The sequence below is a fragment of the Entelurus aequoreus genome, linkage group LG27 (assembly GCF_033978785.1).
Source record: "Entelurus aequoreus isolate RoL-2023_Sb linkage group LG27, RoL_Eaeq_v1.1, whole genome shotgun sequence".
Classification (NCBI taxonomy): domain Eukaryota; kingdom Metazoa; phylum Chordata; class Actinopteri; order Syngnathiformes; family Syngnathidae; genus Entelurus; species Entelurus aequoreus.
In genome coordinates this window covers 6,878,429-6,897,136 of record NC_084757.1, presented here as the reverse complement: position 1 = coordinate 6,897,136, position 18,708 = coordinate 6,878,429, and the positions used below count along the sequence as shown (strand labels likewise).

The window sequence follows — 18,708 nt, the reverse complement described above, 5'->3', positions numbered from 1 at the left end:
TACTGGTCACCCTTATCATTACACCATGTACCAAATAACATAGCTTCGAGGTCGGTAAGCACAACCAAAATTATTCCGGACCCGGCGCACTGCCGAGTTTTGAGAAAATGAAAGCATTTTAAGTGCGCCTTGTAGTTAGAAAAATAGGGTAATATGGAAATTGATTAGAGTTGTTTATCTATTTTATGGAGGAATGTAGTCATTTATAGAACTGACATCCAATGCTCTTAAAAAAGTATTGATTTTGAATCGAGATTCTTTTTGAATTGATTCTGAATTGAATCGTTGCCTCCAAGGATGGAATCACACCGTGTGGTGCCCAAAGATTCACAGCCATGCTGTCCAGATAGCGTAAAAAATGAGCAAAATAGGCTAAAGAGGAAAAAAAGCGTACATGCTAACAATAGCACACTTAAAGGGGAAATTCACTTTTTTTGGAATTTTGCCTATCGTTCACAATCATTATGAAAGACACGACGGATGTATTCTTTTTTGATGCATTCTGACTGGTACATAAAAGTCTGCTTACAATGGAGCCAATGGAAGGTCCTCTATTTCGCTCATAAAACTCAATAACTAACCATAGAAAAAGCGCCAACAATACTCTATTTCGTGACTTGAATATTAACCAAGTATTAGTGATATTGTCATTATAGCTTGTGTGGCTATGTTGACATCACCGGCTGGTGAGGTGCTTCCTCGCCTCAATGCTTGTGAAAGTTTATTCTGGTTCATAAATCATAGAGCTGGGAATCTTTGGGCTCCGCACAATTTCGACTTAATTCCATTCTTGGGGGTAAGAATTTGATTCTAAATCAATTTTTAATTCAAAGTCCATACTTATTTAATACCATTGGGTGCCAGCTCTATGATTAACTACATTCCTACATAAAATAGATGAACAGCTCTGATACATTTTTATATTACTTAAAAGAAAACTGTTTTGTTTAATAAAATTCTACTCAAACATTTAATAAAGTCAAATACAAATAAGACAACAAGAGAAGTATCCCCAAATTCTCTTTTGCAACGTAAATATTTACAGGAGATATAATCATCTACATCAAGATTACTATTTGCCTGAGTGGCTGGACAGGATAGATTTAATGTTTTTAAACCGATTTTGAGGTTTTTTTATCGTTTAAAAATCGTTACGAATAAAAATAGCAATTCATTTGAAAATCACATCTTTTTTGACACCCCTAACAAATCATGCCTCTCACCTTGATAGTAGAAGGATGAGGACGTAATCCAACCAGTTGGTACACTTTGACAGCCAATTTAGACCCGGAAATGGCGAGAAAGACTCAAAAAGGTGCTTGGTTCAACCCCCCTTTTCCTCATGATGATTATGACTCAATCTTCATCTAAACGGGAATATAAGAAGATTCTATCAGTCGGCCTCCTGATGACTGCAGACATTGCACAGTAGGTGATGTTTTATTATGTTAGTTGGCTCTCATGAAGTCTGCATTGAGTAGTAATCAGTGATTCCTTTTTGAAATGAATGTGCCGCTAATGCTCAAAATGAGCAAAATACGTAAATAATAAATGTAATGAAAATGTGGCTGTAACTACATTACATACATACTTACAGCATGTGTGTAAAACCTTAATGGATGTGCTTTTTGAGAGCTTTGTAGACAGAATAGAGCAAATCTCGTAGGCTCCATTGTAGATAGACTTTTGATTGCATGTATTTACTGTTTAGAATGCATAAACAAAGAAAAACATGAGTTCTTGTCTTGCATACGGAATGTGAATGATAGGCAAAATTCCCCAAAAAAGTGCAGTTCCCATTAGTGAAATACTAAAACTACTATAAACTAAAAAAAAGCTAGCATGCTAATGTTAGCATGCTAAAATAGTAACTGTAACACACAGCAAGTACAAAAATGTATTATTCTAAGAATGTATACATACATTTTTATTTTATTTTTTTTAAAGTTAGCATGCTAATGTTAGCATACATTAAGTACCAAAATATGACACTGGTGTATACCTAAAAAAATGAGTTCAAAAAAAGCTATCGTCCTAACAGGTAGCATTCATCAAGTAAAAACATATTGGACACTGAGGTGTACACCTGAAAAATGTGGCCCCCCCACCCCCAAAATTAACCCTACCATGCTAATATTAGAATATTACCAATTGTGCCGGTAGCTAAGGGCCGCACTTTGGCCACCTGTGCGGTGGTGTGGGTGTAGTACTTCCTGTTGTCCATGCAGGCCTGCAAGGCGTTAACTTTGAAAGCTGCCGCAGTCACTTGCACGCACCCCGGTCTCACGTCGCCATGGCAAACAAGTCCTGGAGGAAAACACCGCATAACATGTGATGCGGGCGCTTAGGAGACCGTGACTTTTCAAAGTTTGATTAAAGCACCCCCGCCCCATCTCTTCCTCCGTGACAGCGTGGCGTGATGTCAGCTGCCCTCATCACCTAATGGCGCTGGTGCGAAATGACGAGTCTCCTTAAATCTTACGAGCGCGAGGCCCATCATCCTGTTAGCGTGATGAACTCGCCGCCACCGTCTGCTCCTCGCCTTCATTAAACGGCGTCTCGGCCCCGATGAAGAGATGAGGAGCAAAGTCCTTGCGGAGGGGAAATTATCCTAAGTGTTGTCATTAATACGCGGCGGCGCAGGCTAATGTGTGCGTCGTAACGTTGAGAACAGGAAGTGCTGACAAGGCTCTTTGGCGACTTGACGGAAACCTGATGACGGCGGCGTTCAAAGTCAGGACACTTTTAGAGAGAGGCGGGGCTTACGTGGCGACAAATCATCTGGTCGTCTTCCTCATCGCCTCTGACCTTTGACCCCCTGGTTCCTGGCAGGGGCCTGCAGAAGACAACCTTGGTCTAGAAGAAATGGAGGAGGAGCCAGAGCTGATCCTGGACGGTGGCCTGCCTCGCTACGCCGCCCCTTCTCTGACCTCTGACCTTCCTGTGGAGGAGGGCAGGGAGATGGCTGTGGACGAGGAGGAGGAGAAGATGAGCTCCCTTCCCAGGAAAGCTCCCCCGTCGTGGGAGGAGTGGAAGCTGACGTCCTCGCTTCCAGCTGATGAGGCGAGTTCATAGCCAGAAAATGGAGGGAATTCTACAACCTTTCTGGTTCTTTGAAAAACGCTCGTTCACGTTACAAAAATGTGTATGCTTTTATTTTGAAACTTCAGCAGGAACGACATGGACACTCACCATAGAGTGCATGTTTTCACACTTGTGTTTATCTTTTAGACTGCAAGAGGAGACGTCCAACTTCCATCTTTTACTTCCACTATGGTGCCTGCTAATGATCCAATGATGCCTCCAGGTGAATCCACAGACGGGGAGGCCGGCTCAGACGTCACCGTGACCGAGTCAGTAGCTACTTGAGTTTGTCGCCTCCTGCTGGTCACTGCCAGCATTGTCATGTTGTAAGTTTGCCCCCCTGCGCAAAGTAAACAGGAAGTTGTTGTTGTTTTCTTCTGTGGAGGTCCATGAGGGTGATTGACATGGAGAAGAGGAGGAGGCGGAGTCAAGGAGGTCACAAGTATGTCGCCTGCTTCACCTTTAGCTAATTAATCAATTAGGACAGCTCTATTTGCTAATTGTGTTTGTGTGTGTGTGCATGCGCAGAGACCTTCCTGAGCGTGAGGAGGGGGAGGGGGAGGAAACCCCTCCTTTCAGTCACTGGGGACCCCCCCGCAGGTATATAGAAACAAAAAAAGTTACCCAATTTTTGCTGGCATTTGCCTCCTGCTGCCATTTTGTCCTTTTAGAGTGGAGGTGTGGCCTGAGGAGGGCCGGTCACTGGGCCTGAGTATTGTGGGAGGTCATCACGTCATCAAGCGCCTGAGGAACGGAGAAGAACTCAAGGGAATCTTCATCAAGCAGGTCCTCGCTGGAAGTCCTGCTGCCAGGACCCAGTGTCTGAAGACGGGAGACAAGATCCTGGAGGTAGGACACCGTCTACTACCTGGATATGACACTTTTGTTGCAGGGTCAGCAACTGTCACCACAAAGAGCCATTTGAGCCCATTTTCCACCAAGTAAAACCCACAACACTTATATTTTCACTACACTTATGAAATCAAACACTACACAGAAAACGACTCACCAAGTTTTTTTTTGCTCTGATCAGCTTTCCGCAGCAGTTCCAAAAGTGCTCTTTATTGGTCATCTCCAGCTGGGTATTTGTTTGCAAATGCTGTGCGTTTGTTCTGGAAACATCTTCAACATTGGATTTTTTTTTGTTTGCTATTTTCTCCCCACATATTAAGCACACACGTGAATCAATGTCGTCAACAGTGAATGCAAATTGATCTGTCCATGAAGCATTAAATGTTGTATTTTACCTCAATGGCTAGCTTACCGGATGTTGACCGCTAAAAAACAATACAATTGCTTGGCAACCAAAGATGCCACATAGGGGGTGTGACATACATTTCCATCGACAAAATATTAAAATAAGTTTTATTTTTATATTCCAAGATCACAAAACTCTCCAAAATAACAACTGTAACAATAAAACTACCGTAATTTCCGGACTATAAGCCGCTACTTTCCCCCCTCGTTCCGGTCCCTGCGGCTTATACAAGGGTGCGGCTTATATACGGCCTGTTCTTCTCCGACACCCACGAAGAGGATTTGGGTGGTTTTAGTACGCAGGAGGAAGACGATGACACAATGATTAAAGACTGACTTTTCATATACCGGTAGGCTGGTTATTTTGATAACGTACAGGCGAGCACTTTGTATTACTTTGCACCGTTGTATTATTTGTACTCTGCACGAATGCTGTTCGCCATGTCAAAGATGTGAAAGTTTGATTGAATGATTGAAAGATTTATTGTTAATAAATGGGACGCTTTGCGTTCCCAAACAGTCATCTCTGTCCCGACAATCCCCTCCGTGGTAGCAGGAACCCCTATATACTACGCTAATTACACATCAAAACCCTGCGGCTTATAGTCGGGTGCGGCTTATATATGGAGCAATCTGTATTTTCCCCTAAATTTAGCTGGTGCGGCTTATAGTCAGGTGCGGCTTATAGTCCGGAAATTACGATAGATGAGGCAATTCCTGAAGGAATTGTGTGTGAATGCTGCAAGGCTGAAGTTGAACTGAAATCCTGGAACTTTTTTAGAATTGTTGAAGTAGAGCACACAATTCCCAAACTGGCTGAATATTTTGAAGTTGGAACAGTTTGAATCAGATGAAAGATGCGGGAGTTGTGGAACTTTGAAGAATGTCCCATCGATTTCAATGGGAATTTCCCTCAAATTTTGGAAGAGTGGGAATTTTTTTGAAAAATCTTGAATGAGTTGAATTGGTTGGTGTTGAATTTTTTAACATCCATCGAGAAATGTTGAAGTAGTAACATGATTTGAGAAATTGTATTACGTAATTCCTGGAATTTCGGGAAAACCGGGAATTTTTCCAGTTAAAAAAACAACTTTGTTTTTTGTCCTGATGAAGAGGAATGTTTTGACGGTGGAACGCTTGAAATGCGCTGGAAAATGTGGAAGGAGTAGTCGCCAGAAAAAAGGGTGGAAAAAGGGCTTTGGAAAACCAGGAATTCTGGAAAATCCTGGAATTTTTTTGAACTTGTAAAAAAGGTAGTTTAAATGTCCAGGATGGTGGAATGTGTTGAAGGTGGAATGATGTGAATAGGTTGACAATTGTGGAAATGGTGCAAGTTTGAAAAATGGTCAATTCATTTTGAATGGGAAAAATGTCCCGGAAAACCTGTAATTCTGGGAAATCTGGGAATTTTTGGAATTTGTCAAGGGAAAGCCCGTGATTCCCGAATAGGCTGAACAATTTGAAGTTGGAATGGTTTGGATCGGATGAAAAATGTGGAAGGTAGAGCGCGCCAAAATTGGGAGAAGAAAAAGTTGAAGAAGTTTAATAAATAGATTAATTTCGGTGTAGAAAACCATATGTGTGAATGCTTTGGAGCATTCACACAATCAAGTAACTAAATAAAATAGAATGATTACAATTAAATAGCCATTATTTATTGAAATAATGGGAGCCAGTGCAGAGGCATGAAAGAGCCGCAGGTTGCAGACACCTGGTCCAGGCTAATGGCGTCATCTGGCATGTTCTGAGCTGCAGGCCCAGTGCTCTTTTGTGGTCTGGTCTAATTCCTGCATGTGTTGTTTGACCACATTGTCAAACTCATCAATCTGAAATGGAATGAATGGATGTTCAACTGTCCTGTCACGTGATGGAAATGTGTGCCTTCCTGTGTGCATGTATCAGGTGTCGGGTGTAGACCTGCGGGCTGCCAGTCATGAACAGGCAGTCAATGCCATCAAGTCAGCTTTGAGTCCAGTGGTCTTCATCGTGCAGAGTCTGACTACTACACCACGGGTACACACACTCATCACAGTTGAAATAGCTTACAATGCTAATTAGGATCTACAGCCATCATTTTAAAGTGTGTGTGTGTGTGTGTGTGTGTGTGTGTGTGTGTGTGTGTGTGTGTGTGTGTGTGTGTGTGTGTGTGTGTGTGTGTGTGTGTGTGTGTGTGTGTGTGTGTGTGTGTGTGTGTGTGTGTGTGTGTGTGTGTGTTTGTGTGTTTGTGTGTTTGTGTCTGTGTCAGGCGGTGTCTCTACCAGCGACCATGTCCAACAGAAACAAAGCAGACAAGAGCACACACTCCCTGGTAAGAAGTCACGAGTGCGCCACCAAGGACTGTGACACCAGTTAGTACGCCAACATCTGGTAGCCATGGTAACCTCCTCAATGCGTCGTAAAGTGAAAGCATGGAAATGATGTATGTTCCAATACTGATCATGCATTGGTGAGATCGGCCGATACCGATCACATTTTTTCCAAGTATTTAAGTTGTGTGTGTGACAGTGTAACAACATCAACTATGGATGTTGTCATTCATCCAGGTCCTTCTATTCTCAGAGCCTTCAATCCATCGCAACTGAACTGTTTGCTTTGTCTTAGAAGACATTTCACCCCTCATGCCTTCATCGGTTCATGCTCATAGACTTAGATTGGTGACACCTAATTTAGCAGCTGCTGCCAAAACCCCAAATATGTATACTCTCTAATCTAAGACTATGTCTACACTAAGCCGGATAACCCCTTAAACAAATAATTATTTAGCCTAAGCCCCGTTTCAGCCACACTAAACCAGCATTTAAGGTCCCCTCCTAGGACCATTTTTTACACGGGTAAGTGCGCCGTCTATTTCTGGAATCTCCGGCTCTTAGCTTTGTATGGACTCATTGATCGTTTACAAACTAGGTTCGGAGAGGAAGTGACGCCAGAAAGACCGCGGCCCACACAGGAAGTGACGTCAGAAAGATGGAGGCGAGTCATCCAGACATGCCCGTGTGGAAATCACACATCAATACCTTAAGAGAAGCAAACGCGCGATTGCAGCTATTTGGGATACAACACATCTGAGACGGCAACGTAGACGGTTGAGCGAGGGTTTTGGATAAGGCCTGGAAGACCGGCAGCCTGGTGGGATACAGTATGGTTGTCACCGAGTGGGTTGTGTCAGAGGAACGGCAAGAGAACTTTCCAATGTCCAGGTCAGCTGGGATTCTACTTAGCGAAAAACTTTGTCCATTTGTCGAAGTGGAGACACGACAGACTACGAAAAACAGCGACTACATTTGGACTGGCAAAGCAGACTATTGCTACTTAGTGTCCGCCATGTATGTCCAGCAATTACTCAACGTCTAGTTTTGTACTCCATAACTATTGTGAACCAGGAAGTGGTTGCGACCATCTATTTCAGCCTACAAGCACTATGATTGTTGTCAAATGTTCTTTATCACATTGTTTACTTTCACACATCCATTAAAGACATAATTGATGTATGATGGCTCAGATTGACTAACAGCTGCTGACGGTGTAGGCCAGCAAGGTTTACTGTTCAAAGAAATGTGGCAATAGTCTACATTGAAACACAGTAAGAATACACTTCCAGGTCAGAGGTGACTAGGACGCGCCCATTTTTGGCGCATGCGTACTAGGTCGCGTTACGGAGGAGGTGAGGGGGTCTTAAAGGACCATTGTGTGTGTGTGTGTGTGGATAAGGTTAGGTGGGATTTACCCTCGATAACCTTAGTGTAGAAGGGGCCTAAGACTAGATCCGACCATTTAAAGTCCATGAGCATGAACTGATGAAGCCTACTTGGATGAGAGGCCAAAAGTCCAGTTGCCCTGAGAATATCAACACAATATTGAAACTACTTCCCTCATTGTAGTTCCTTTTGTTACATACATGTTTTGATCTAAACAAAGTCAATAGTACAAATAACTAAACAGAATATCTACTCCTCTTTGAAACCCTTTGGTTTTTGCCCTCCAATTCCTGCTTTGTCCAGGGACTTATTCAATGAGTGATTAAACAGTAACAAAATTGACAAAAAAGTGATTTTGTGCAAATAAAAATATTGATCTAACGACTTTAGTATCAACCACATACTGATACTACCCTTGGTATCGACACTACTGATTTATGGATGGATCCGCCCTCACTTTATTATCCTCTCCTCAGACACTTATAAATAATTTCCTGTTAATAACTGTTTGCTTTCATCTACACTTCTTCAGCTTTACTAAACACTTAGTTCATGTGTTGTTTCAAGCTAGCTTAGCGATAAGCATGCCTTATCTGCTTTTGCTTGTTCTTATTCGCTGTGTACCCTCGTCCTCCAGTGATGATAATACCTGATTAATACCACAATGGAGGATTATTCAATTAAGGAAGCAGCTCCACAGTCTTTAAGGAGATACACATTCAACCGGGGCATCAAAAATAAATCCAGTGTCAACGAGGATCAGCTTCTGTGATCGCCATCAAAAAGCATTAATCGATCACATACCTTTTCTCTGAAATTGATCGCTGGCCTATCGACCTAATGGAAATACATGGTTTTTGTACCACTTCAGGCGCCAAGATTAGCCCCGCCTCCTGTGCGACAGCCTCCACCATACAGGCCTCCCAGCCAATCAGAGCAGGAGCTGAACTTGGAGCTGAAGCAGGCCGAAGGTGAGTGGCACCCACTTTCCGTCAGGCTCCTCGGTCTTGTCGACATATCGCGAGGAGGGCGTGGCTAATAAGAGCAGAGTTGTGTGTGTAGTGTCAGCCTCTAGCTAACAAGTGTGTTTCTGTTTTTGCAGGCCTTGTATGACCCCCCTTACAAAGTGACAATGTGTTCATTTCTTCTGCTTCTGCTATGTTTGGTGCTTCTGATTCAAATGGGCGGGGCTTGTTAGGGCTTTAATGCTGCTAGTGGGTGTGGCGATTACAGTGGCCGTGGTTAACGGAGGGAGCGTGGCTCGGGTGAGTGGGCACAGACCCAGACGGGCGAGTGGCTAGCAAAGTGGCGTGGTCAATGGGGTTCTAGCGCAGGGGTGTCAAACTGGTTTTCATTGAGGGCCACATCGCAGTTATGGTGGCCATCAGAGGGCCACTTTTAATAATGAGTAATATATGAATATACATGTATATTTAATACATTAACAATGGTTGGTTTTTTTTACATAAGCTGCAAAAAAAAATCTTTAAATGTCACTTTAAAAACTGGCAGCTCAGTCACCAACATTTTACAGTAAAATCAGTGGAGTTTTTTACAGCATATAAAAAAATGGAATGAATGAAATGGAAAAACAATACCACTGTTTTAGCGGTAAAAAAGAATGCAACAATGCTGCCAGTTTTTTTTTTACCGTAAAATCGTGTTGTTTCAATGTTTTTTTTGTTTGTTTTTTTATGTTTTAATGTCTTACTGTATATGGAAAAAACTGTACCAAAGTTGATTTTACGGTAATAAACTCAGTTGGCGGAATTTAACCGTAAAATCTATTGTCAATTTTACAGTCTATAATTTGATTGATTTCAAATTATAAGTCAAGCAGATATTTAAGTACAGTATTTATCTTTATTGTAACAAAAAATGTAAAAAGATATGCAATTGGATGCAGTACATGATTTTTAATGTGGGACAAGCGGTAGGAAATGGATGGATGGATGGAAGAAACGATTAAGCATTTGATTAACGTATATTATTTGTAGGCTTTCGCGGGCCACATAAAATAATGTGGCAGGCCAAATTTGGCCCCCGGGCCTTGAGTTTGACACCTGTGTTCTAGCTGGCGTTTGCATGACTAATAACACTTCATTTTGACAATGAATGACAGGACTTTTTAATTGTAAATTCATGAAAATATCCACTAGCTTTCCATATTCTAGACTTTGCTCTCTATTTTAAAACTAATCATCATGTTTAGCTGCTAGATGTGTTCTACATACCAACAATAAAGTCCATGTTGTTAGTGTTTCCTGCTGTCATCATGTTATTGCTTCAGGAGGGGGCGCTCTGGAAACTGACCAGTGTGGAGTCAGGTGGAGATAGGGGGCGTGTAGGACACAGCCATCGCTCGCTGTCTGACACATATTACCGCACACACTTTCTCTCTCTCTCTCTCACACACACACACACACACACACATGCTGTGTTTTCTGGGTATGAACGTTTGGATGTCGTGACTGAAGCATGGGCCATGTTCCTGTCAGGTTAGTGTGTGTGTTTGTTTGTTTATTTATCACGTTACAGATGTTATCGCCATGTAAAGGTCACATTGAACCTCTTTGTATATTCACACACACACACACACACACACGGACGGGTGTCATGCTGCAGCCTTTTTTGGGGGTTCTCTTCTTTGAAAGTAACAACATTCTCCTTAGCAGCTGTGTGCGTGTGTGTGTGTGTGTGTGTGTGTGTGTGTGTGAGGGGAGGAGGTGCTGCAGCCTCCACACACACAGAGCACCATAACTGCTCACTGCATGAGCTTGTGTGTGTGTGTGTGTGTGTGTGTGTGTGTGTGTGTGTGTGTGTGTGTGTGTGTGTGTGTGTGTGTGTGTGTGTGTGTGTGTGTGTGTGTGTGTGTGTGTGTGTGTGTATTGCTGCTGTTTGATGCGTCACATGACAAACACTGTGGATCCTTGCGCCATGACGAGCTATCCCATAATATTTACCCCCTTGCATGAAAGCATTGGTGCAAACATGCTAATGGTTAGCCATGTTTGTGTTGTTGTGATGAGTTGTAGACAATGGAGCATGCCCTAACAAGAGTGCTAACTCTGACAAAAGCAGTGAACATTTGAACAGGTAGAAAGAGAAGAAGAATGGTAATAAGGTCAGGGTTATGATGATGATACAGTTTTTGACCTGAAGTGGCTCCAGTCAAGCACATGCCGCCTTGTGGGCTGAATGCTAAATGCAGCGGCCATTTATTATCCTCCCTTTCAAACGCTGACCTCTGAGCTTCCTGCGCGCGTCCTTATTAACGCGCACGACAGCGGACTCCACGGTCACCTTCCTACCTGCCTTTTGGTCTTTGTTGTGGTGACAAAGCTAGTTAAGAGTTAGCGGAGGGTGCCTAGCGTGGACCCTGGGGGGGGGGAGTCGTTGCATGCTAACTCCTCGCCGCCGTCCTCGCCCGCTGCAGAGCGTTGGTGTGAGCGTTATGGCGAGCTGCGGGGGGAGCTGCTGTGCGTGGAGCTGGAGAAGGAGCGGCAAGGTCTGGGCCTCAGCCTGGCGGGGAACCGTGACCGCTCCCGACTCAGCATCTTTGTGGTGGGGCTGCATCCTGGCGGGGTGGCTGCACGGGACGGACGCATCCTTGTAGGGGATGAACTCCTGGAGGTGAGGCCGCACCCTCGTGGAGGCAAAGGTGTTGTCATTGACAAGATGACGTCATGCTAAAATTGACTGACCTGTCATGCTGTCATGTGACAGGTGAACGATGAAATCCTCTATGGGCGGAGTCACCAGAATGCATCAGCCATCATCAAGAGCTCCGCCTCCAAGGTTAAACTCATCCTGCTCAGGCAAGAAGGACCTTTTGATTTGTAGCTGATGACGTCATCAAAGGTTTTGCTATTCAATTGTTTGTGTTTTGTAGAAACCAAGATGCTCTGAACAACATGGCCGTCCCCCCCTTCCTCCCTCCCCCAGCTACCAGCCCTGAGGTAAATGCACCTTCCTGCCCTGCTGTGAGGTCATTCTTCACTTTTTTATCAATCTGTTCAGCCGCCGCCCTCCGGTGAGTCCACTCCCACGGACTGGCCCCGTCCCCCAGACAACGAAACGCTGCGCTCATCCGCAGACTTGCAGGTGAGGCGTACTAATCATGCAAACGACCACACGTCCTCCACTGCTGCTGACGTCACGCAGGACGACACCAGCCGACGGGCGCACGAACCCCACGCCGCCGATCCCCGCGGTCTGAGGGAGGACGACGCCAGCGCGGAGGTACGCCAGGTGTTTTAAACTCGGACCCCCGAAGGCGCGTGGTTGAAAGAGTGTGTGGGGTTTCCTTCCAGACGTGGACACATGGGCAGGCTGCCAGGGCCCCCACGGAGCAGCAGGTAACGAGCGACAATCCATCCATCAATCTGCGTGTCATGTGATCCATACAGAAAGATCACGCATTGATTGGCCCATGTTTTGTAACCAGTAGACAAAATGGAGGAAAAAGACACTGGAGAAGTCTTTCAGAGGATGTAACACCATGTGAAATTGATTAAAAAATAAAGAATTGATGTATTAAAATGTTGTTTTGTTCATGTAGTTCCATAATAATTGTGCACACAATAATATTCTGCTATGATGATTTTCCTTTCTTGAATATTTAGCTCATCAACATTTGAAAGAGAACGCTGTGGTTGTTCAATGACATTCATCGATCATTGTGATTGTTAAGCTCATCAAAGTGTGTGGTCAGTCGGTCAGGCGGTCCGGTGGCGGCGAAGACGGGGGTGCGTGGCGTGACACGATAAAAGGTACAGACCCGCGCCGTAACGCCCGCACACGCGCACATGCCCCACGACTGATTGTTTTGTTGAGCGGCAGGAAGCTCCGCCTCCTCGGAGCCTCAGCGCTGCGTGGTGCTTCCCGGTCAGGAGACCACCTTGGAGATCTGTAAAGGTGGAAGTGGGCTGGGACTCAGCGTCGTGGGAGGGAGAGACACGCAGCTGGTAGACTAACTCAGTGTTGGATCTTCAAAGCTGGAAGTGTGTTGAAGTGTGTGTGATGTTCTCAGCAGGCCATCGTGATCCATGAGGTGTACGATGAAGGTGCAGCAGCCAGGGATGCTCGACTGTGGGCGGGAGATCAGATCCTGGAGGTAGGCCTCCCTCTCCTCCACACTGCCCCCTGCTGGACAAGGGATGACGGCCATGGCCTGCAGGTGAACGGGGTGGACTTGCGTGGGGCTTCACACCAAGAGGCCATCTCGGCGCTCAGGCAGACGCCGTCCAAAGTTCTTCTGACGGTTCTGAGGGATGAGGCTCGCTACCCGCACCACCAGAACCTGGACATCTTCCTGGTGGACCTCCACAGGAAGAGTGGACGAGGGCTCGGCGTCAGCATTGTTGGAAAAAGGTCCGCCTCTCGTGTTTTGTAACAAAATATGTAACTTACACTATTATGTAACATAATATAACATTTAAAATGAAACAAATACCATGTAACATATAATACACTGGTAACAGTGTATTGTAACATACATCAAAATATAACATCTGCAACGTGTAACATACAGTGACACAACATTGTTATGTAATACATAACATAACATGTAATATACAGTAACATAACATGTAACAAGCCAATATGTAACATACAGTAACACATAAGATGTAACATGCATCTTAACATCAAATGTGCCATATAGCTAGTCTCATAAAATGAATCATGTTTCACAACATACGTGTACCATGTAACACACAGTAACATGTAATGTAATACGCAAAATGTAACATAATACAATATGTAACACATAACAGAGTAACATAACATCAAATGTACAATATAACATGTCACCAAAAAAGGAACAATACAACACAACACAAAAATACCATGCAAGACACAGTAACATGTAACATAACATGTAGCATACAGTAACTTAAAAGATGCAGCATAACATGAAATGTATAATGTAGCATACTGTAACATATCACATGTAACAATATGATATGTAGCGTACAATAATAACATGTAACAACATAATATGTAGCATACAGTAACAAAGGATGTAACAACATCATATGTTGCATACAGTAACATAAAAAATGTAACATAGCATGTAACATCATATACAATAGAAAGTACTCTATTGATCCCTGGGGGAAATTCAGCACCACAGTTCGCTCACAATAGACAATAATAATAAATAAATAATATATATTATATATATAATATATGAATAATATAAATATATTCTACATATATTCTACATTTTAGTGCAGTCAAGGAACATGTAGCATACAGTAACATTAAAAATGTAACATAGCATGTAACATCATATGTAGCATACAGTAACATAAAAAATGTAACATAGCATGTAACATCATATGTAGCACACTAACATAAAAAATGTAACAGCATGTAACATCATATGTAGCATACAGTAACATAAAAAATGTAACATAGCATGTAACATCATATGTAGCATAGAGTAACATAAAAAATGTAACATAGCATGTAACATCATATGTAGCATACAGTAACATAAAAAATGTAACATAGCATGTAACATCATATGTAGCATACAGTAACATTAAAAATGTAGCATAGCATGTAACATCATATGTAGCATACAGTAACATTAAAAATGTAACATAACATGTAACATTAAAAATGTAGCATAGCATGTAACATCATATGTAGCATACAGTAACATTAAAAATGTAACATAGCATGTAACATCATATGTAGCATAGAGTAACATAAAAAATGTAACATAGCATGTAACATCATACGTAGCATACAGTAACATTAAAAATGTAACATAGCATGTAACATCATATCTAGCATACAGTAACATTAAAAATGTAACATAGCATGTAACATCATATGTAGCATACAGTAACATAAAAAATGTAACATAGCATGTAACATCATATGTAGCATACGGTAACTTTAAAAATGTAACAGCATGTAACATATGTAGCATACAGTAACATAACAAATGTAACATAGCATGTAACATCATATGTAGCATAGAGTAACATAAAAAATGTAACATCATATGTAGCATACAGTAACATAAAAAATGTAACATCATATGTAGCATACAGTAACATAAAAAATGTAACATAGCATGTAACATCATATGTAGCATACGGTAACATAAAAAATGTAACATAACATGTAACATCATATGTAGCATACAGTAACATAAAAAATGTAACATAGCATGTAACATCATATGTAGCATACAGTAACATAAAAAATGTAACATAGCATGTAACATCATATGTAGCATACAGTAACATAAAAAATGTAACATAGCATGTAACATCATATGTAGCATAGAGTAACATAAAAAATGTAACATCATATGTAGCATACAGTAACATAAAAAATTTAACATCATATGTAGCATACAGTAACATAAAAAATGTAACATAGCATGTAACATCATATGTAGCATACGGTAACATAAAAAATGTAACATAACATGTAACATCATATGTAGCATAGAGTAACATAAAAAATGTAACATAGCATGTAACATCATATGTAGCATACAGTAACATAAAAAATGTAACATAGCATGTAACATCATATGTAGCATAGAGTAACATAAAAGATGTAACATAACATGTAACATCATATGTAGCATACAGTAACATAAAAAATGTAACATAGCATGTAACATCATATGTAGCATACAGTAACATAAAAAATGTAACATAGCATGTAACATCATATGTAGCATACAGTAACATAAAAAATGTAACATAGCATGTAACATCATATGTAGCATAGAGTAACATAAAAAATGTAACATCATATGTAGCATACAGTAACATAAAAAATGTAACATAGCATGTAACATCATATGTAGCATACGGTAACATAAAAAATGTAACATAACATGTAACATCATATGTAGCATAGAGTAACATAAAAAATGTAACATCATATGTAGCATACAGTAACATAAAAAATGTAACATAGCATGTAACATCATATGTAGCATACAGTAACATAAAAAATGTAACATAGCATGTAACATCATATGTAGCATAGAGTAACATAAAAGATGTAACATAACATGTAACATCATATGTAGCATAGAGTAACATAAAAAATGTAACATAGCATGTAACATCATATGTAGCATAGAGTAACATAAAAGATGTAACATAACATGTAACATCATATGTAGCATACAGTAACATAAAAAATGTAACATAGCATGTAACATCATATGTAGCATAGAGTAACATAAAAGATGTAACATAACATGTAACATCATATGTAGCATAGAGTAACATAAAAAATGTAACATAGCATGTAACATCATATGTAGCATAGAGTAACATAAAAGATGTAACATAACATGTAACATCATATGTAGCATAGAGTAACATAAAAGATGTAACATAACATGTAACATCATATGTAGCATAGAGTAACATAAAAGATGTAACATAACATGTAACATCATATGTAGCATACAGTAACATAAAAAATGTAACATAGCATGTAACATCATATGTAGCACACAGTAACATAAAAGATGTAACATAACATGTAACATCATATGTAGCATACAGTAACATAAAAAATGTAACATAGCATGTAACATCATATGTAGCACACAGTAACATAAAAGATGTAACATAACATGTAACATCATATGTAGCATAGAGTAACATAAAAGATGTAACATAACATGTAACATCATATGTAGCATACAGTAACATAAAAGATGTAACATTAAAAGATGTAATGACTTCCAAGTTGTAAGGTGTGCCTGTGCAGGAGCGGCAGTGGCGTGTTCATCTCTGAAGTGGTCAGAGGGGGCGCTGCTGAGCTGGACGGTCGTCTAATGCAAGGAGACCTCATCCTGTCTGTTAACGGCCATGACACAAAACACGCCTCCCAGGAAGCTGTGGCCGCCATGCTGAAGGTGAGACACACACAGAGGCTTTAGCCCCGCCCCTTCACCTGTCCAAACTACACACAGTGTGCACGAGGTCCCGTCTTGCTGGAGGTGGGTCGACTCAAAGCTGCTTCCTGGACCACCTGGGCAAGCTCACACACACCTCAGTCCTTTGGCGTGTAGTGAGTGTGCGTGTTTAAATGAAGTTTGTTGTTCTAGAAGGATGACGTGGGACCACAAAGAGTTGTGACCCCTCCCCTCTCAAAGACGCCAACACCCAACCCATGCAGTGACATTGTAGCTCCAAGCAGCAGCGTGATGGCACAAGAAAATGATGTCACTTCCTGTCCTGACGACATCACAGGTCAGGCAATTTTACAAGCGCTAGCTAGCGCATCAGCATGCTAACATCTTCTGGTCCTGACAGATGAGGACGTCCGCACCGTGCACATCGCCAGGGTAACACGCACACACACCAGCCACGTCCTGCAGTGACCTTTAACCCGTGTTGTGTGTCACTCGCCCAGGGTGCATGTGACTCTCTGGGGGTGAGTATAGCAGGGGGCAGGGGGAGCCCTTTGGGAGACGCCCCCATTTTCATCGCCATGATTCAAGACGATGGCGCCGCCGCCAACACACAACAACTAAAGGTGGGTGTGGCCTTTCAATCACATGACACGTGTGTTCTTGTATTCCCACCCTTTTTCAGACAAAGTAGCTTCCATATGAGGAGGTGTGAACAAGTGATGACATCAGTGGCCTAGTGGTTAGAGTGTCCGCCCTGAGATGGGTAGGTTGTGAGTTCCAACCCCGGCCGAGTCATACCAAAGACTATAAAAATGGGAGCCATTACCTCCCTGCTTGGCACTCAGCATCAAGGCTTGGAATTGGGGGTTAAATCACCAAAAATGATTCCTGGGCGCAGCCACACCGCTGCTGCCCACTGCTCCCCTCACCTCCCAGGGGGTGATAAATGCAGAGAATTAGTTCGCCACACCTCGTGTGTGTGTGACAATCATTGGTACTTAAAATTGAACTTGAATAAATCATGGTCCCAATAACATTGCATCTAACAGACCATGTCTCATTTGTGGTGACATCTGTCAACATGAGGGTGCTCCTTTTATCATTGTTACTTTTAAAAGTGCGCCCCCTCTGGTCAACATATGAAATAACAAGTGTGTGTAACAATTTGAAGTGCTCCCCCTCTGGTCAACATATGAAATAACAAGTGTGTGTAACAATTTGAAGTGCTCCCCCTCTGGTCAACATATGAAATAACAAGTGTGTGTAACAATTTGAAGTGCTCCCCCTCTGGTCAACATATGAAATAACAAGTGTGTGTAAGAAATTTAAATGCTCCCCCTCTGGTCAACATATGAAATAACAAGTGTGTGTAAGAAATTTAAATGCTCCCCCTCTGGTCAACATATGAAATAACAAGTGTGTGTAACAATTTGAAGTGCTCCCCCTCTGGTCAACATATGAAATAACAAGTGTGTGTAAGAAATTTAAATGCTCCCCCTCTGGTCAACATATGAAATAACAAGTGTGTGTGTAACAATTTGAAGTGCTCCCCCTCTGGTCAACATATGAAATAACAAGTGTGTGTAGCAATTTGAAGTGCTCCCCCTCTGGTCAACATATGAAATAACAAGTGTGTGTAAGAAATTTAAATGCGCCCCCTCTGGCCAAAAGTAATTAAAACAAATAAAATAAATATGTATGTAGAGACATACTGTAATAACTTGAAGTAAATAATGAAGATTAAAACCAATTACAAAA

At 41.8% G+C, this 18,708-nt stretch overlaps 1 protein-coding gene across 2 annotated transcripts in view; it reads left to right on the top strand.

Moving 5' to 3' along the window:
- patj (PATJ crumbs cell polarity complex component) overlaps positions 1 to 18,708 on the top strand; it is a 51,539-nt gene that overhangs the window by 27,783 nt on the left and 5,048 nt on the right. Inside the window, exons 21-43 of one of the 2 annotated variants that reach the window (XM_062039159.1) lie at positions 2,833 to 3,063; positions 3,232 to 3,353; positions 3,470 to 3,526; positions 3,613 to 3,684; positions 3,756 to 3,933; positions 6,244 to 6,354; positions 6,587 to 6,649; positions 8,908 to 9,007; positions 11,473 to 11,669; positions 11,763 to 11,854; positions 11,929 to 11,995; positions 12,057 to 12,278; positions 12,350 to 12,394; positions 12,730 to 12,808; positions 12,873 to 13,003; positions 13,069 to 13,152; positions 13,216 to 13,409; positions 16,803 to 16,950; positions 17,008 to 17,070; positions 17,143 to 17,287; positions 17,351 to 17,382; positions 17,451 to 17,471; positions 17,633 to 17,690. In XM_062039159.1, coding sequence (XP_061895143.1) covers positions 2,833 to 3,063; positions 3,232 to 3,353; positions 3,470 to 3,526; positions 3,613 to 3,684; positions 3,756 to 3,933; positions 6,244 to 6,354; positions 6,587 to 6,649; positions 8,908 to 9,007; positions 11,473 to 11,669; positions 11,763 to 11,854; positions 11,929 to 11,995; positions 12,057 to 12,278; positions 12,350 to 12,394; positions 12,730 to 12,808; positions 12,873 to 13,003; positions 13,069 to 13,152; positions 13,216 to 13,409; positions 16,803 to 16,950; positions 17,008 to 17,070; positions 17,143 to 17,287; positions 17,351 to 17,382; positions 17,451 to 17,471; positions 17,633 to 17,641 — 2,463 coding nt within the window. In that variant the 3' untranslated portion in view covers positions 17,642 to 17,690. Of the gene's footprint in view, positions 1 to 2,832; positions 3,064 to 3,231; positions 3,354 to 3,469; positions 3,527 to 3,612; positions 3,685 to 3,755; positions 3,934 to 6,243; positions 6,355 to 6,586; positions 6,650 to 8,907; positions 9,008 to 11,472; positions 11,670 to 11,762; positions 11,855 to 11,928; positions 11,996 to 12,056; positions 12,279 to 12,349; positions 12,395 to 12,729; positions 12,809 to 12,872; positions 13,004 to 13,068; positions 13,153 to 13,215; positions 13,410 to 16,802; positions 16,951 to 17,007; positions 17,071 to 17,142; positions 17,288 to 17,350; positions 17,383 to 17,450; positions 17,574 to 17,632; positions 17,691 to 18,708 lie in introns of those variants that run through there. The other variant, XM_062039158.1, reaches the window with a different exon arrangement.